This window comes from Schistocerca nitens, chromosome 5 (assembly GCF_023898315.1).
Source record: "Schistocerca nitens isolate TAMUIC-IGC-003100 chromosome 5, iqSchNite1.1, whole genome shotgun sequence".
Taxonomy (NCBI): Eukaryota; Metazoa; Arthropoda; class Insecta; order Orthoptera; family Acrididae; genus Schistocerca; species Schistocerca nitens.
This window is the reverse complement of record NC_064618.1, coordinates 781,810,092-781,826,237: the sequence shown is the minus strand read 5'-3', so window position 1 is coordinate 781,826,237 and position 16,146 is coordinate 781,810,092. Positions and strand designations below refer to the sequence as shown.

General features: G+C 44.9%; 1 protein-coding gene across 1 annotated transcript in view; it reads left to right on the top strand.

Moving 5' to 3' along the window:
- LOC126259648 (ribosomal protein S6 kinase delta-1) overlaps positions 1 to 16,146 on the top strand; it is a 207,463-nt gene that overhangs the window by 156,426 nt on the left and 34,891 nt on the right. The window contains exons 12-13 of the mRNA XM_049956580.1: positions 13,866 to 14,076; positions 14,157 to 14,252. Coding sequence (XP_049812537.1) covers positions 13,866 to 14,076; positions 14,157 to 14,252 — 307 coding nt within the window. The remainder of the gene's footprint in view (positions 1 to 13,865; positions 14,077 to 14,156; positions 14,253 to 16,146) is intronic.

Below are 16,146 nucleotides of genomic sequence, written 5' to 3'. Positions count from 1 at the left end.
GCGTACCCCCTGGTAAAGGCCAGGCCCGGGGAGGGGTGATTGCCTGAGCTGATACCTTCTGACCATGCCGATTGGTCCCTCCGTCTGTTTCTCGGGAGGTGTGACCTGAGGTGTAAACATTCACCTAAGGCGGGAGTGCCCTCTGAGAGGGTCCCCACAAGGAAGGAGCGCGCCATCGGAGACGCTGGCAATCATGGGGGATTCCTCCGCAATGGATTCTACTCCATCGCTTTCGACTTCGACCCACAAACGGAAACGTGACCAGCCAACAGTGACAAAAATACTACCGCCTGCCCCACAGTTCCTCGTAGTTTCTCGATCTGAGGACGGAAAGGATTTTTCCTCTGTCAACCCTTTCGTTATCCAGAAGGGCGTAGATGCCATAGCCGGATCTGTCAAATCTTGTACCAGGTTGCGTAACGGTACCTTATTACTAGAAACTGAGAGCGCCTTTCAGGCACAAAAACTGCTTCGGGCCACACTCCTGTACACATTCCCTGTCCGGGTGGAGGCTCACCGAACTTTGAATTCGTCTCGTGGTGTGGTCTACACTCGATCCCTCGACGGTTTGACTGACGAGGAGATTCAATCTTTCCTCGCTGAGCAGGGCGTGACGGCTGTCCATCGGGTCATGAAAAAGGTCAACAATGACCTTGTACCGACCCGGACACTTTTCTTAACCTTCGATAGTGTTAAGCTGCCATCGCGCATCAAGGCGGGCTACGAGGTTATTTCTGTTCGCCCCTATGTCCCGACACCTACGCGCTGCTACCAGTGTCAGCGTTTCAATCACACTCGACAGTCTTGTTCCAATGCGGCTAAATGTGTCACTTGTGGCAGGGATGCCCATGAGGGTGACTGTCCACCTCCGTCTCCTCGTTGTGTGAACTGTCAGGGTGACCATGCCGCATCCTCTCGCGACTGTCCTGTCTATAAGGAAGAACGCTGTATCCAGGAAATTAGAGTCAAAGAGAAAGTGTCCACCTCGGCTGCTCGCAAGCTATTGGCTAGTAGGAAGCCCACGCTGCTCCCAGCGGGGAAATACAGCACTGTCCTCGCCTCTCCTCGGACTACCCGGGAGGTCGCAACCCAGACATGCGATCTGACCTTCAGCACCACGGTCGTCCGTTCGGCCAGTGCTAAGATCGCGCGGTCGACGTCTCCTCTTCGTCCCATCACCCCACAGACACCAGCCCCTTCATCAGCTTCTGCTAAGACGACGACCCAGAAGTCAGATGCACGGGCCTTCAAGAAGGAACCGTCCCGTGCAGACTTCCTACATACCTCGACCTCCCAGCCTTCGTCCGGTACTTCCACCAAACGACCATCCAAGAAGGCTAATAGGAAGCACAGTTCTCCTTCTCCGCCACGGCGCATTTCTTCTCCTGCGCCACCCAGCGGTTGCCGCCCCAGGCCGTCATCCCTTTCGCCTGGCCGCACCGCTGGTAGCCGAACATCTGGCCGTTCACCGGCGGAGGAAGCTCCCCCTCCCGGCCATCTTCCCAAGATGGCCGATGGACCTATAGAACCAATGGACGATGACTGTCCGCCTACTGATAGCGGCGGCAGTGCTCGCTCGAAGCCAGGCCCTCAGCGGCCTTCGAGGTGACCCCTTCTCTCATCTTCCTTTTCTTCCGATGGCACTTATTAACTGGAATATTCGCAGCGTTCGCTCCAACCGAGAGGACTTGAAGTTGCTGCTCCGCTCGCATCGTCCGCTCGTCGTAGCCCTCCAGGAAACGAAGCTCCGCCCATGCGATCAAATTGCCTTGGCACACTACACCTCTGTGCGTTTTGACCTACCCCCTGTGGTAGGTATCCCAGCTCATGGAGGGGTTATGTTGCTGGTCCGGGATGATATTTACTACGATCCCATCACGTTGCACACCGGCCTGCAGGCAGTTGCCATCCGCATTACTCTCCCCACTTTTACGTTTTCCTTTTGTACCGTTTACGCTCCATCGTCATCTACCGTTACCAGGGCAGACATGACGCAACTTGTTGCTCAGCTACCTGCACCATTTTTGTTAACTGGAGACTTCAATGCCCACCATCCTCTTTGGGGCTCTCCAGCATCCTGCCCGAGGGGCTCCTTGTTAGCAGACCTTTTCAACCAGCTCAATCTTGTCTGCCTCAATACTGGCGCCCCTACTTTTCTTTCGGACACATCTCATACCTATTCCCATTTAGACCTCTCTATATGTACTCCCCAACTTGCACGCCGGTTTGAGTGGTATGCCCTTGCTGATACATATTCGAGCGACCACTTCCCGTGTATTATCCATCTCTTGCAGCATACTCCCTCTCCGTGCTCCTCTCGTTGGACCATCTCCAAGGCAGACTGGGGGCTCTTCTCTTCCAGGGCGACCTTTCAGGATCAAACCTTCACAAGCTGCGATCGTCAGGTCGCACACCTCACGGAAGTCATTCTCGCTGCTGCTGAATATTCCATCCCTCACCCTACCTCTTCTCCACGTCGCGTACCGGTCCCCTGGTGGACCGCAGCATGTAGGGACGCTATACGTGCTCGTCGACGTGCTTTACGCACCTTTCAACGCCACCCTACAGTGGCGAATTGTATTAATTATAAACGATTACGTGCTCAGTGTCGTCGTATTATTAAAGAAAGCAAGAAAGCCAGCTGGGCTGCTTTCACCAGCACCTTCAACAGTTCTACTCCTTCTTCTGTTGTCTGGGGTAGCCTGCGCCGGCTATCTGGCACTAAGGTCCACTCCCCAATTTCTGGCTTGAAGGTCGCGAATGAAGTCCTTGTGGCCCCTGAGGCTGTCTCCAATGCCTTCGGCCGCTTTTTCGCCGAGGTTTCGAGCTCCGCTCATTACCACCCTGCCTTCCTCCCCCGCAAACAGGCCGAGGAGGCTAGGCCACGTGACTTCCGCTCCTCGAATTGTGAAAGTTATAATGCCCCATTCACCATGCGGGAACTCGAAACCGCACTTGGCCGATCACGGTCCTCCGCTCCAGGGCCTGATTCTATTCATATTCAGATGCTGAAGAACCTTTCTCCTGCGGGTAAAGGTTTTCTTCTTCGTACATACAATCGCATCTGGATTGAGGGACATGTTCCCGCATGCTGGCGCGAGTCTATTGTTGTCCCGATTCCTAAGCCGGGGAAGGACAGGCACTTGCCTTCCAGTTATCGACCTATCTCGCTTACCAGCTGTGTCTGTAAAGTGATGGAGCGAATGGTTAACTCTCGATTGGTTTGGCTGCTCGAGTCTCGCCGCCTACCTACCAATGTACAATGTGGATTTCGAAGGCGCCGCTCTGCTGTCGACCATCTGGTTACCTTGTCGACCTTCATCATGAATAACTTCTTGCGGAAGCGCCCGACCGCGGCTGTGTTCTTTGATTTGGAGAAGGCTTACGACACCTGTTGGAGGGCGGGCATTCTCCGCACCATGCATACGTGGGGCTTTCGCGGTCGCCTCCCTCTTTTTATTCGTTCCTTTTTAATGGATCGACAGTTTCGGGTACGTGTGGGTTCTGTCCTGTCAGACACCTTTCGCCAGGAGAATGGGGTGCCACAGGGCTCAGTTTTGAGCGTCGCTCTCTTCGCCATCGCGATCAATCCAATAATGGATTGCCTCCCAGCTGATGTATCAGGCTCCCTTTTCGTGGACGATTTTACCATCTATTGCAGCGCGCAGTGTCCACGTGTCTTGGAGCGCTGTCTTCAGCGTTCTCTTGACCGTCTTTACTCCTGGAGTGTCGCCAATGGCTTCCGTTTTTCTGCCGAGAAGACGGTCTGTATTAACTTCTGGCGCTACAAAGAGTTTCTCCCACCGTCCTTACGACTCGGTCCCGTTGCTCTCCCACTCGTGGAGACAATCAAATTTTTAGGCCTTACGTTTGACAGGAAACTTAGCTGGTCTCCACATGTGTCATATTTGGCCGCCCGTTGTACCCGTTCTTTAAATGTCCTCCGTGTTCTCAGTGGTATGTCGTGGGGAGCGGATCGAACCGTCCTACTTCGTCTATATCGGTCGATCGTCCGCTCCAAGCTGGATTATGGGAGCTTCGTATACTCCTCTGCACGGCCATCCATCTTACGCCGCCTCAACTCCATACAACATCGGGGTTTACGACTTGCGATCGGAGCATTTTATACCAGTCCCGTAGAGAGTCTTCATGCTGACGCTGGCGAATTGCCACTCACCTACCGGCGCGATATACTGCTTTGTCGGTATGCCTGTCGGCTACTGTCAATGCCCGACCATCCTTCTTATCGTTCCTTTTTTGACGACTCTCTTGACCTTCAATACGGGTTGTATGTCTCTGCCTTGCTACCCCCTGGAGTTCGCTTTCGTCGCCTCCTTCAACACCTTCATTTTTCACTCCCTGCAACCTTTCGAGTGGGCGAGAGCCGCACGCCACCTTGGCTCCAGGCTCAGGTCCGCGTTCACCTCGACCTCAGCTCGCTCCCAAAAGAGGTCACCCCCGGTTCGGTCTACCACTCCCGTTTTTTGGAACTTCGTTCGAAGTTCAACAACATGACTTTCATTTATACAGATGGCTCTAAGACCAATGACGGGGTCGGGTGTTCCTTTATTGTCGGGGCACAAAGTTTCCAATACCGGCTCCATGGCCATTGTTCGGTCTTCACAGCTGAGCTCTTTGCCCTCTACCAGGCTGTTCTGTACATCTGCCGCCACCGACATTCTGCTTATGTCATCTGCTCAGATTCCCTGAGCGCCATCCAGAGCCTCAGTGATCCGTACCCGGTTCACCCTTTCGTACACCGGATCCAACGCTCTCTTCAGCAGCTGGTGGACGTCGGTACGCCGGTTAGCTTTATGTGGGTTCCTGGCCATGTCGGTATCCCTGGGAACGAAGCTGCAGATGCCGCGGCCAAGGCTGCGGTCCTCCAGCCTCGGACAGCTTCTTGTTGTGTCCCTTCGTCCGATTTTAGCAGGGTCATTTGTCGGCGCGTTGTGTCGCTGTGGCATGCCGATTGGGCTGCACTTACCGACAACAAGCTTCGGGCCTTAAAACCTCTTCCCGTGGCTTGGACGTCCTCCTCACGCCTTTCTCGGCGGGAGGAGGTCGTTTTAGCAAGGTTAAGAATTGGACACTGCCGGTTCAGCCATCGCCATCTGCTGACGGCTGCGCCGGCGCCGTTCTGCCCATGTGGGCACTTGCTGACGGTTCGTCACATTTTAATGTCCTGTCCCGATCTTAAAACACTGCGCCTCGATCTTAACCTGCCTACTACTTTAGATGCCATTTTAGCGGATGACCCACGAGCAGCTGCTCGTGTTCTTTGTTTTATCAATTTGACAAACCTCGCTAAGGACATTTGATGATGTTTTTTAATCCTATGCCTGTCAGTCTGTCTTTTATTGTGTTTTCCCTTTTAGTTGTTGTTGTCAACTTGTGCCTCGCGGTGCATTCTTAGAGTAGTCAGGGCGCTAATGACCATTGAAGTTGTGCGCCCGAAAATCACAAAAAAAAAAAAAAAAAAAAGAAGCAAGTTAATTCCTAGCACGTCTAATGGCAAACCATCTAGACTTACCACATTGCCTCGTTACATGACCATAGAAGCCACACACATCACAAGCGCTTGGTACAAATTTATCGCAAGGAGCGACGTGACCTGTTAATCAACACACTACACCTTTAGATGGTACTAAGTTAATGTGACTATCATTCCCACGAAACTGCGATAAGTCTACAGGGCTGCTAGGCCTTTCAAATGACACTCTCACATATCTTAACGTTACTACACAGAAAACATAGAGAGAAGGCAGTTGCTGGACTCACCCTATTCAGTGTTTCTCAGTTGTTTCGCACGGTGCTAGTCAAAGTCATGGCGTGTGTGCACCTGACACCACTTGTTACGCCTACGGCACCAGTTGTTAGCAGCAGACACAGTGGCTGTGCCAAAGACTGAGACGGCGTGGAGTTTTACAATTATTTATTGAACTTTCTTTACAATTTCTCCCTCGTCGGCGCTGCCCAGCCCTGCGGATCTCTCCGTCTGGCTGCTGCTGTGTAGATTCTCCGACAATGCGCGCAACACACGCCGCCGCTTGCACTCAGAGCCTCAGGCCACCAGTGCTCCGCTGAAGTCAGGATGCCCTGTGGTTGAGATGAACTCGTCGCCGCTTGCCCATGGAGCCGTGAGGTCAGCTGCCAATGCCGGTTGCACCGGCGGCTGGGAAGCCATCAGTCGCAATGTCCACGAGTTCCCGTCATGGACGGACCACGCGCCGTGGCTGGGTTGCCTTGAAGTCCGGGCGTCAGTCCCTGGCGGCGCCTGTAACCAAGACTGCGCTGCGGCCGGTCCTGCTGGAAGTTCTCGTTGTAGTTAGTCAGCCATTGTGCTGACTGAACTCGGGCTGATCCCCAGAGCTGAAGTTGACATCTGGTGGTGAACGGATGACTCCTGCGAGCTGGAACAGACTTCTGGAATCGTCACCTACGAAGATTGAACATTCAGACATGGACCACGTCCGTCCTCAGATCCGAACTGCTTCCTAATGGCTTCTGTCTGTTGCTGCCTGCGCTCCACAATTTATATCCGGCAGGAGGACGTTTTTTACCCTCGGTGGCAGCTTCTTGTTATTACTCCTGCAGTATATTGCAGCGTAACTTAGTGTGGTGGCCTCACTTCTCCTTACTCAGCACTCTCCAGGCTTCGCGTGGCGCTCGGTCTGTGTGCGTCCTTGCGTCAGCTTGTTGGTAGACTGCAACTGTCAGCAAGGCTATCTGTGTCGCGCTTACTTCGCAATGCCGTGATTGCTGGCTGCCTCTGTTTTGCCATTCACCACTGCGTGAAGCAACGCTAACTACATGTGGCCGCAACAGAAGTTAACAGTAGTCTCATAATATTTTTTGGAAAGGATTCATCTTAGAGAGAATTTTATGTATATCTATTTATTGTGCAATGATATTAATGTGCTAGCTTAATTCTAGTTTTGAGTACAGCATATTTTTTGTTTGTGTAGTTTGCAGCTTTAGTGGAACATTAGTGTACTGACGAAAATTGTATGAATGTCTTGCTATGATCCTTCGTGGTTTAAACAGTACTGATTTCTTTCAACACGAGGAAGCCTGCATCCCCATCAGCATAGAAGCTGTGCGAGATAGCTGTGCAACAGCAGACAAGGATGGGTTTCTGTAAAACAGGTTCCCAAGCCTGATAAGGTTTTTGTACTCACATTTCCAACCCTGATGTTACATTGCTTTATTAGAGGCCAATGCTATAAGAAGTCTCTTTTAGGATCCTTAGTGTACATTTACTGCAAACTAGTTCATATTTTTATAGATTTCATTAATCTGCAGTAGAATGTCACGAGGAAAACTATATTGCTGACCTGACATCATCATTCATGGTGTTTGAATAACTGCGATGTTGGAAGTGTATAACTGTTGTGTTACTGTATCTCCTTCACTATTGTCACTAATTTTAGCCATAAATGATGATGAAGCATTTAAAACTCTGATGACCTGAATTATTGTTTCATCAGCTGGCAAAAAATTATGATTTTCTCTAGTTCCTGCTTGAGTATGCCTGTGCTCAAACCTCTTTGCTTGTAATGCTTTATTTTGCTCAATTTCTTCTTTGTTGGTGAAAACAAATTTAAATGCCTGTACAGAAGCAAAATAGGTTGAACCTCCAATGAGGACAATATGCTGCAAGCATTTATGAAAAAGAGTTGGCTAGGAAATATTTGAGAGACTTCCACTGAGCAGAAGGATGCTTTAATAAGCCTTATGCACTCACATTGCCTAGCAAATTAATTTTATTGGCCATGTGTTCTATAACATCACATAATTGTAGTTATTCAAACTCCACTACTGAAATTTTCTGTTGGGTAGTATAGTTTTCCTCATGTTCTATAACAATATAAAGAAACCTGTAAAAGATAAAGTAGTCTGAAGTAAACATAAGCTTAGGATCCTAAAAGAGACCTCTGACACTTGAAAGAAACGTATCATCGTGCCTGGGATGCTGGTGCACATCTATATGGCATGGCACCTAAGGCAATGGGGATGCTGATTTTCTCACCTTGAAGGAAACCAGTAGTGGTTCAACTGCCAAAGAGCCCAACAATACATTTATACATTTTTCGTAAGTACACTAGTGTTCCACATAAACTGCACACTGTGTGAACACAAAATATACTATACTTTGAACATGAATTAAGCTAGCATGTCAATAGCATAGAACAATAAAAAGACAAGCTCAAAATTGTGTACAGCATGGATCCTTTCCAAAAAAAATATTTTGGGCAGACTGCTACCAACTTCGTCAAAATTCACACAACGTGACAATGGTATGAAACTTGAAGGCAGTTTATATGCGTATTGCAGCCATGATGGTTTACTGGCATGATGTCCAGTGCCCTGGTAATGCACAGTGAAATTTTGAAGTTTTCAATCATTTTGATTCTGTTGGAGAAGAAAGGCTGAAATATGTCGTGGTAAGTTGTTACAAAGACACCTCTTTTTTGAAGTTTTTGAGTTCTTCTGACTCGGGTGTCACTTCCTAGTCATCGGGACTTTCAATATTACGATCCCCAGAGAGTAAATAAGCGTAGAACATGTCATATTTAATTTGAGTATGAGTGGAATACAGGCATATTTTCAATGCCCCTTCACTTTTATCATTTTTCAGGGCCTTATGTGTCGCTTTGCAAAAGGAAATCAAATTTTCTAGACAGTTTAGAGCACCGTCTTTTTAATGAAAATAGTTTAAAAGAGTTTTCAGAAGACACTGTTGTGTAAAAGTACGCTAAAAATACCCATTCTTAGGGTTTTTGCAAATATCATCAATTTTTCCTTCAATTTCTAACCTTTTGGAATGCAGTAAGAGAATGAAATTCTATATTTGAGGACCTTGTATTGGTAAGTAATTATGTGCATTGTTTCAGGTTTATCCTGCAATTACTTCTGGAGATATAAAAAGCTGAAATATCATTTCAGTTGTATGATTCTTTTTATTTTCCAGTACTGAAACCATGACCGGTTTCAGGCTCATTTCATGCCTATCATCGTGATACTGAAAATGAACAACAGCCCAAAGCTAATAATAATTTCTGCATGCAGTAGTACATATGAGAGAACAAAAAAGAAGTGCCATACAACATTTTGGAAACCATGCAATGAACAAGTGGATACTTACACCTTGACCCCAAGCACCACAGTGGATGAGTATAGGATGCAGTGTACCACAAGCGAGCACAGAGCATGGAGCATGGAGTAGTGCACATGAAGGAGGAAGCAAACTGGTAAACTACGTTAGCAAAAATACTGACGTCCTTTGATCAGAAGAGCAACATGGAACCAACTAGCCTGACCGTTCACAACTTGAAGTAATGATTCACATGCAAAAAGGGAAAAAAACATTACAAGAAAGTTGCGTGAAAAGCTTTAAAAGTATGTTATGATTGGTAAAGGAACAAATTGAATACAGGAATGTATTGAACAGAGGTAATACAGAACTGTAGGAAAACTCTTTAACTAAAATCTGGTGACTTAAAGCTTGCATATAAACCCTAAAACACAATAAAAAGTTTTTTCTCCCCATTCCATGAGTGACATGCACATTTTTATTCAGTGAGGACACATAAGGTGATGTAGAATAATGTGCCACCATCAAGAGTTGAAAGAACATACCCATGCACCACTCTTATTAAAAAAAATCTCGCTAATAAACAAAATGGAAGGTAGCTAAACATTATCACTAAAGGGACACATTAAAAGTTGGAACAATTAAAAAACTGCTTACTAAAAGGTGGCAACTGAAAAAGGCTTATGTAAGATAAAACGTGAGACAAATTTTACATCATGCATCACAGGCAAATTTTAATTTAGTGAGGACACAGATAATGATGCACAATAACGCTCAATATTCATAGGATAAAAAATTAAAAATATGCAATCTTCTACTAAAAGAGGACATTTGATAGTTATGTGAAATAGAAACATGGTGGACCTTGAAGTCCTCACTATAGGAAACAATCATATGCCGTATAATAGCTAAGCCTAATTAAGGGCCACCAGAGCAATGGTAAAAACATTGACACAGTTTAGAAGTATACATATGTAACATACAGTAATCAGAAGCCAGAGAGAGAAGATGAGTGAAGTTGGATGCTGCTTCAATAAAGAAAAGTTATTCGAAAGAGCTGTGTGCTTCTGCAAAATTTATTCATTCAAGAAGCTGGATCATGGTCAATGCTGCGGATAATTTCTGTTTCTTCTGAAACATTTAAATCTGGGCACTTGCATTAAATATGTAAACTGCTACAACCGTGTTTATATCTGAATTGGAACGATTGTCATCCTTCAGGTGGTTAGTGAGGGTGGATGTAGAATTGCTAATGTCCTGATGCTCTCTGAGCTGTATGCTAAAGGAGCGGCCAGTTTGGCATATGTAGGCGGAAGGACACTCACTACCCTGAATGCAGTAGATCCCCAATTGTATATAGCAATTGTCTGCTCTGGTTTCGTGGTGCTTTAATAGGTGCCTGACCTTACGGAGGATATAGAAGCCAGCTATAATACCCTCTTTTCTAAGCCATTTGCTGCTCCTATTGGGTATAACAGCCACATATGGGATCCTGCGAAATTATTTTTATTCATTTTTTAAATTAATTTTTTTTTGGCGCCCTCCATCGGTAATGTTGGAATTCAATATTGTGTTGGCCAACCTTTAGCCTTGATGACAACTTCCACTCTCACAGGCATATGTTCAATCAGGTGCTGGAAGGTTTTTTGGGGAATGGCAGCCCATTCGTCACGGAGTGCTGCACTGAGGAGAGGTATCGATATTGGTCAGTGAGGCAACAAAACATCCCAAAGGTTTTCTGTAGGATTCAGGTCAGAACTCTGTGCAGGCCAGTCCATGACAGGGATGTTAGTGTTGTGTAATCGCTCTGCCACAGGCCATGCATTATGAACAGGTGCTCAATCGTGTTGAAAGATGCAATCACCATCCCCAAATTCTCTTAAACAGTAGGAAGCAAGAAGGTGCTTAAAACATCAATGTAGGCCTGTGCTGTGATAGTGCCATGCAAAACAACAAGGGTTGCAAGCCCTCTCCATGAAAAACACAACCACACCATAACACCACCTCCGAATTTTACTTTTGGCACTAAACATGCTGGCAGATGATGTTCACCGGGCGTTCACCATACCCACACCCTGCCATCAGATCGCCACACTGTGTACTGTGATTCGTCACTCCATACAACGTTTTTCCACTGTTAAGCCGTCCAATGTCTATGCTCCTTACACCAAGTGAGGTGTCATTAGGCATTTACTGGCATGATGTGTGGCTTATGAGCAGCTGCTCGACCATGAAATCCAAATTTTCTCACTGTCCTGATGCAGTTTGGAATTCCTGTATGATGGTCTGGATAGATGTTTGTGTATTACACATTACAATCCTCTTCAACTATCGGCAGTCTCCGTCAGTCAACAGACGAGGCCAGCCTGTACAGTTTTGTGCTGTATGTGTCCCTTCACATTTCCACTTCATTATCACATCGGACACAGTGGACCTAGGGATGTTTAAGAGTGCGAAAATCTCATGTGCAGATGTATGACACATGTGGCACCCAATCATCTGACCACGTTTGATGTCTGTGAGTTCCACAGAGCACCCTATTCTGCTCTCTCCTGATGTCTAATGACTACTGAGGTCACTGATATGGAGTACCTGGCAGTATGTGGCAGCTCAGTGCATCTAATATGAAAAACATGAAAAACATTTGATCAATAGTGTAGTTTTGTTGTGAGAGAGGGAACCTAATTGCAAGGTAAAGCATTTCATGAAGAGCAGTAATTTTTTGCTGCATTGGATCAACTGAGGAGCAATGAATAATAGCACCAGTCGTGAACTTTACTGTCCTGTATCATAATTTCCAAACCTAATAATGAATGTGTAAAGCCAGAACGGTGTTCTGTAGTACACTGAATCTTGGGGTGAATTTTATTAAAGACTTGTTGCAGCTGGGCATCGATCCCATCATACAAAGGTATGATGTCATTGACGTATCTTTTGTAACTTACCAGTCTAGGAGGTGGAGGTGGAGGTGGGTTTGGGGGGGGGGGGGGAGCTGATGTTAAATGTGATTGATTTAAATGTGAGCTATTGTACTGGCAATGGGAGATCCCATGCTAAACCTCAGTTCATCCATATACGGTGTCTTTGAAGGCAAAGTAGCTATGATCCACAACAGTTCTGAGCAAACAAATAATTCATTAATTTTTTTGTGAATTTGGACAAGACTATCGCCCCAAGTTGAATTCAGTAATAGAAATCAACTCTTTGGTAGGGATATTTGTATATGGAAAAAAAAATAATGCTTACTGATGAAACTTTGCAGTTCCATAGTCATTAAATGACCTTGGGCATTAATAGTGCTAATTAATGGCCTTAAAGGAGTGGTATGAAGCATCACCACACGTCTCAAACTGGACATTCTCAGTTCCTTTGGTACCAAAGTTTTTTAAGAAATGGTGTGAATAAAACATGTATTTCTTTAATAGTCATCGCAATTTCTGCAACGAAATTAACTGTGAGGTTTAAAATGGAGTGTGAAAGAAGTCCTGTGCTTTCTATACATAATCGGCCTTGTCTACCCACACAATGATGTCTTGGTTTTCCTGAAGCTTCCTAATAATGCCACGCAAAATGAATTGGTCTTGCACATGGACATACTTCTTGTGGGGATTGTACAGTTTTTGATTTTGATTATTTATTGTGCCAAGTTCTAGTGCAACGGCTTTCTGCAGCTTTTGCGAGATGGAGTATTTTGTGGGGTTATCAGATTCAGCCTGCTTCAGGGCAGCAATAGTATGGGCCACCTATGAAGAGGCCATATTTTGATTAAATGGGAAGCTAGTACTATGGGAGAGCCCATTCTTTAAAAAACACCTTTCTTTGCAGTTAAAAATTATAGTAGTTTGGTTCTCGGTTGTGTGGTAGAAAATAAAATCGCATTTAGGCTTCTAAAACAGAGTCGATCCTCCAGTAGGTTTGCTTGTATTCATATGAAATTGGTTAAGCAATCTTTTTTGTGGTTTAAATTAAGAGAGTGCAAATAGTTATACAATATGCCATAGTTCTGTTTATTTCAACAAAATATTGCCATAGATATTGGGTTTCAAATTTGCTGAAATCTCAGGGATGCACTGTTAATAGCTGCGTATGCTGTTGAACACATGACTATATCTCTGAAAGAATTGTACTGGTGATTGTGAACCTATACCAGTGTTTATTGGGAATCTATGCGGGTGTTCACACAAAATTTCAGAAAAATCTGTGGTCATGCGGGAACATCTACACTAATTGGCATGGAATGACCTTAATTAATAAAGTAAATTTGAATGATCTTTTACTCTTTTGACTGTTCAGTGTAATTAGCAAATTTTATTGTTTAATAATATGTGTAATGTACTTCATTAAGTTTTGTTGTCAACATTCAGATTGCTTTGTTGTTTGAACACAATAGAAGTTTTCTGGCCATCAGTAAGTTAGACAATTAACCAGTACTGATTTGGAATATGTGATTAGAATCAATGGTTATAAATAATGGAGTGGCTTTTATCTGCTGGGAGAAATTATTCTGTGCTTACCCTCAAGATTCCTCTTACTTTGTGATGTTTTGCACTGTTGTGTTTTCTTTACAAAATTTCTCTTTTTTGTTTTGTCAAATTTTCAACTCTAGTCTGTGGCATATAAAATTGTGAGCTTTACTGATGTATGTTAATGTGACTAAATTAAATTACCTGTGTTCCAACATTTTTTTATTTTAATCCTAGATATTTGATTTAAACTACAGAAAGCTCCTTTCTCTGTAAATCAGCACAATAATTTTTCAATTTTTCAGGGATTTGCATCCAGATAACATTCTGTTGGGAGAAAGAGGCTCTCTATTGGTATCATATATGTGCCAGTTGGGAGCAGTTGATTCTGTTATTAATGAAGAAGCTGTGAACTCCTTGTACTGTGCACCTGAAGTAAAATCCATATTTCCAGTGACACCAGCTGCTGATTGGTGGAGCTTCGGTGCTATCCTTTTTGACTTACTGACAGGAAAGGTAGAACTTCAGCCATAATTTGGTTTGTAAACAAACAAAAAAGATTTACAGTCTACTGAGAGTATATGTTTTTGTTACAGGCACTAGCTTCTTGTCATCCAGCAGGAATTCAGAGTCACACAGTCTTAAATGTTCCAGATTATGTTTCAAAGGAAGCAGTAGAAATTCTAACAGAGGTAAGCACACTGTCTTGTCACTGAAAGTGCCATTGGTATGTACCCATTTGCCAGTGGATCAAAGTACTTATTACTCAGCAAAGCAAAGTGGATTCCCAGCAATTTCAACAACTGCTAGCATAGATGGTGAGTGACGCAAATATGCTGATACTGCATCTCCCAGAAAGCAAACTTCTATCCTGGTCTCATAGGTGATAATGCTGAGCATTGTTGGCCCATTGAATACGGATGTCGCTCTGACCAGGCCATGCTGCAACCCACCTCCTGTGGTTTGGGCCGAGGAATCCCTCCTTTGATACCCCTGCAAAGATGGGGATGACTGGGTCCTATGCATCGTAGTTCCATGAAGCTGGTAGAAAGCCGAGCTGTGTGAGTACTCAGATGCTAAGGGGGCGGATAGAGGTCCAAGGCCCAGCGATGGGACTGTTGTTATTGTGGTCTTCAGTCCTGAGACTGGTTTGATGCAGCTCTCCATGCTACTCTATCCTGTGCAAGCTTCTTCATCTCCCAGTACCTACTGCAACCTACATCCTTCTGAATCTGCTTAGTGTATTGCTCTCTTGGTCTCCCTCTACGATTTTTACCCTCCACGCTGCCCTCCAATGCTAAATTTGTGATCCCTTGATGCCTCAAAACGTGTCCTACCAACCGATCCCTTCTTCTAGTCAAGTTGTGCCACAAACTTCTCTTCTCCCCAATCCTATTCAATACCTCCTCATTAGTTACGTGATCTACCCACCTTATCTTCAGCATTCTTCTGTAGCACCACATTTCGAAAGCTTCTATTCTCTTCTTGTCCAAACTAGTTATCGTCCATGTTTCACTTCCATACATGGCTACACTCCATACAAATACTTTCAGAAACGAATTCCTGACACTTAAATCTATACTCAATGTTAACAAATTTCTCTTCTTCAGAAACGATTTCCTTGCCATTGCCAGTCTACATTTTATATCCTCTCTACTTCGACCATCATCAGTTATTTTACTCCCTAAATAGCAAAACTCCTTTACTACTTTAAGTTTCTCATTTCCTAATCTAATCCCCTCAGCATCACCCGATTTAATTTGACTACATTCCATTATCCTCGTTTTGTTTTTGTTGATGTTCATCTTATATCCTCCTTTCAAGACACTGTACATTCCGTTCAACTGCTCTTCCAAGTCTTTTGCTGTCTCTGACAGAATTACAATGTCATCGGCGAACCTCAAAGTTTTTACTTCTTCTCCATGAATTTTAATGCCTAATCCGAATTTTTCTTTTGTTTCCTTTAGTGCTTGCTCAATATACAGATTGAATAACATCGGGGAGAGGGTACAACCCTGTCTCACTCCTTTCCCAACCACTGCTTCCATTTCATGCCCCTCGACTCTTACAACTGCCATCTGGTTTCTGTACAAATTGTAAATAGCCTTTCGCTCCCTGTATTTTACTCCTACCACCTTCAGAATGTGAAAGAGAGTATTCCAGTTAACATTCTCAAAAGCTTTCTCTAAGTCTACAAATGCTAGAAACGTAGGTTTGCATTTTCTTAATCTTTCTTCTAAGAGAAGTCGTAAGGTTAGTATTGCCTCACGTGTTCCAACATTTCTACGGAATCCAAACTGATCTTCCCCGAGGTCCGCATCTACCAGTTTTTCCATTCGTCTGTAAAGAATTCGCGTTAGTATTTTGCAGCTGTGACTTATTAAACTGATAGTTCGGTAATTTTCACATCTGTCAAAACTTGCTTTCTTTGGGATTGGAATTATTATATTCTTCTTGAAGTCTGAGGGTATTTCGCCTGTCTCATACATCTTGCTCACCAGATGGTAGAGTTTTGTCATGACTGGCTCTCCCAAGGCCATCAGTAGTTCTAATGGAATGTTGTCTACTCCCGGGGCCTTGTTTGGA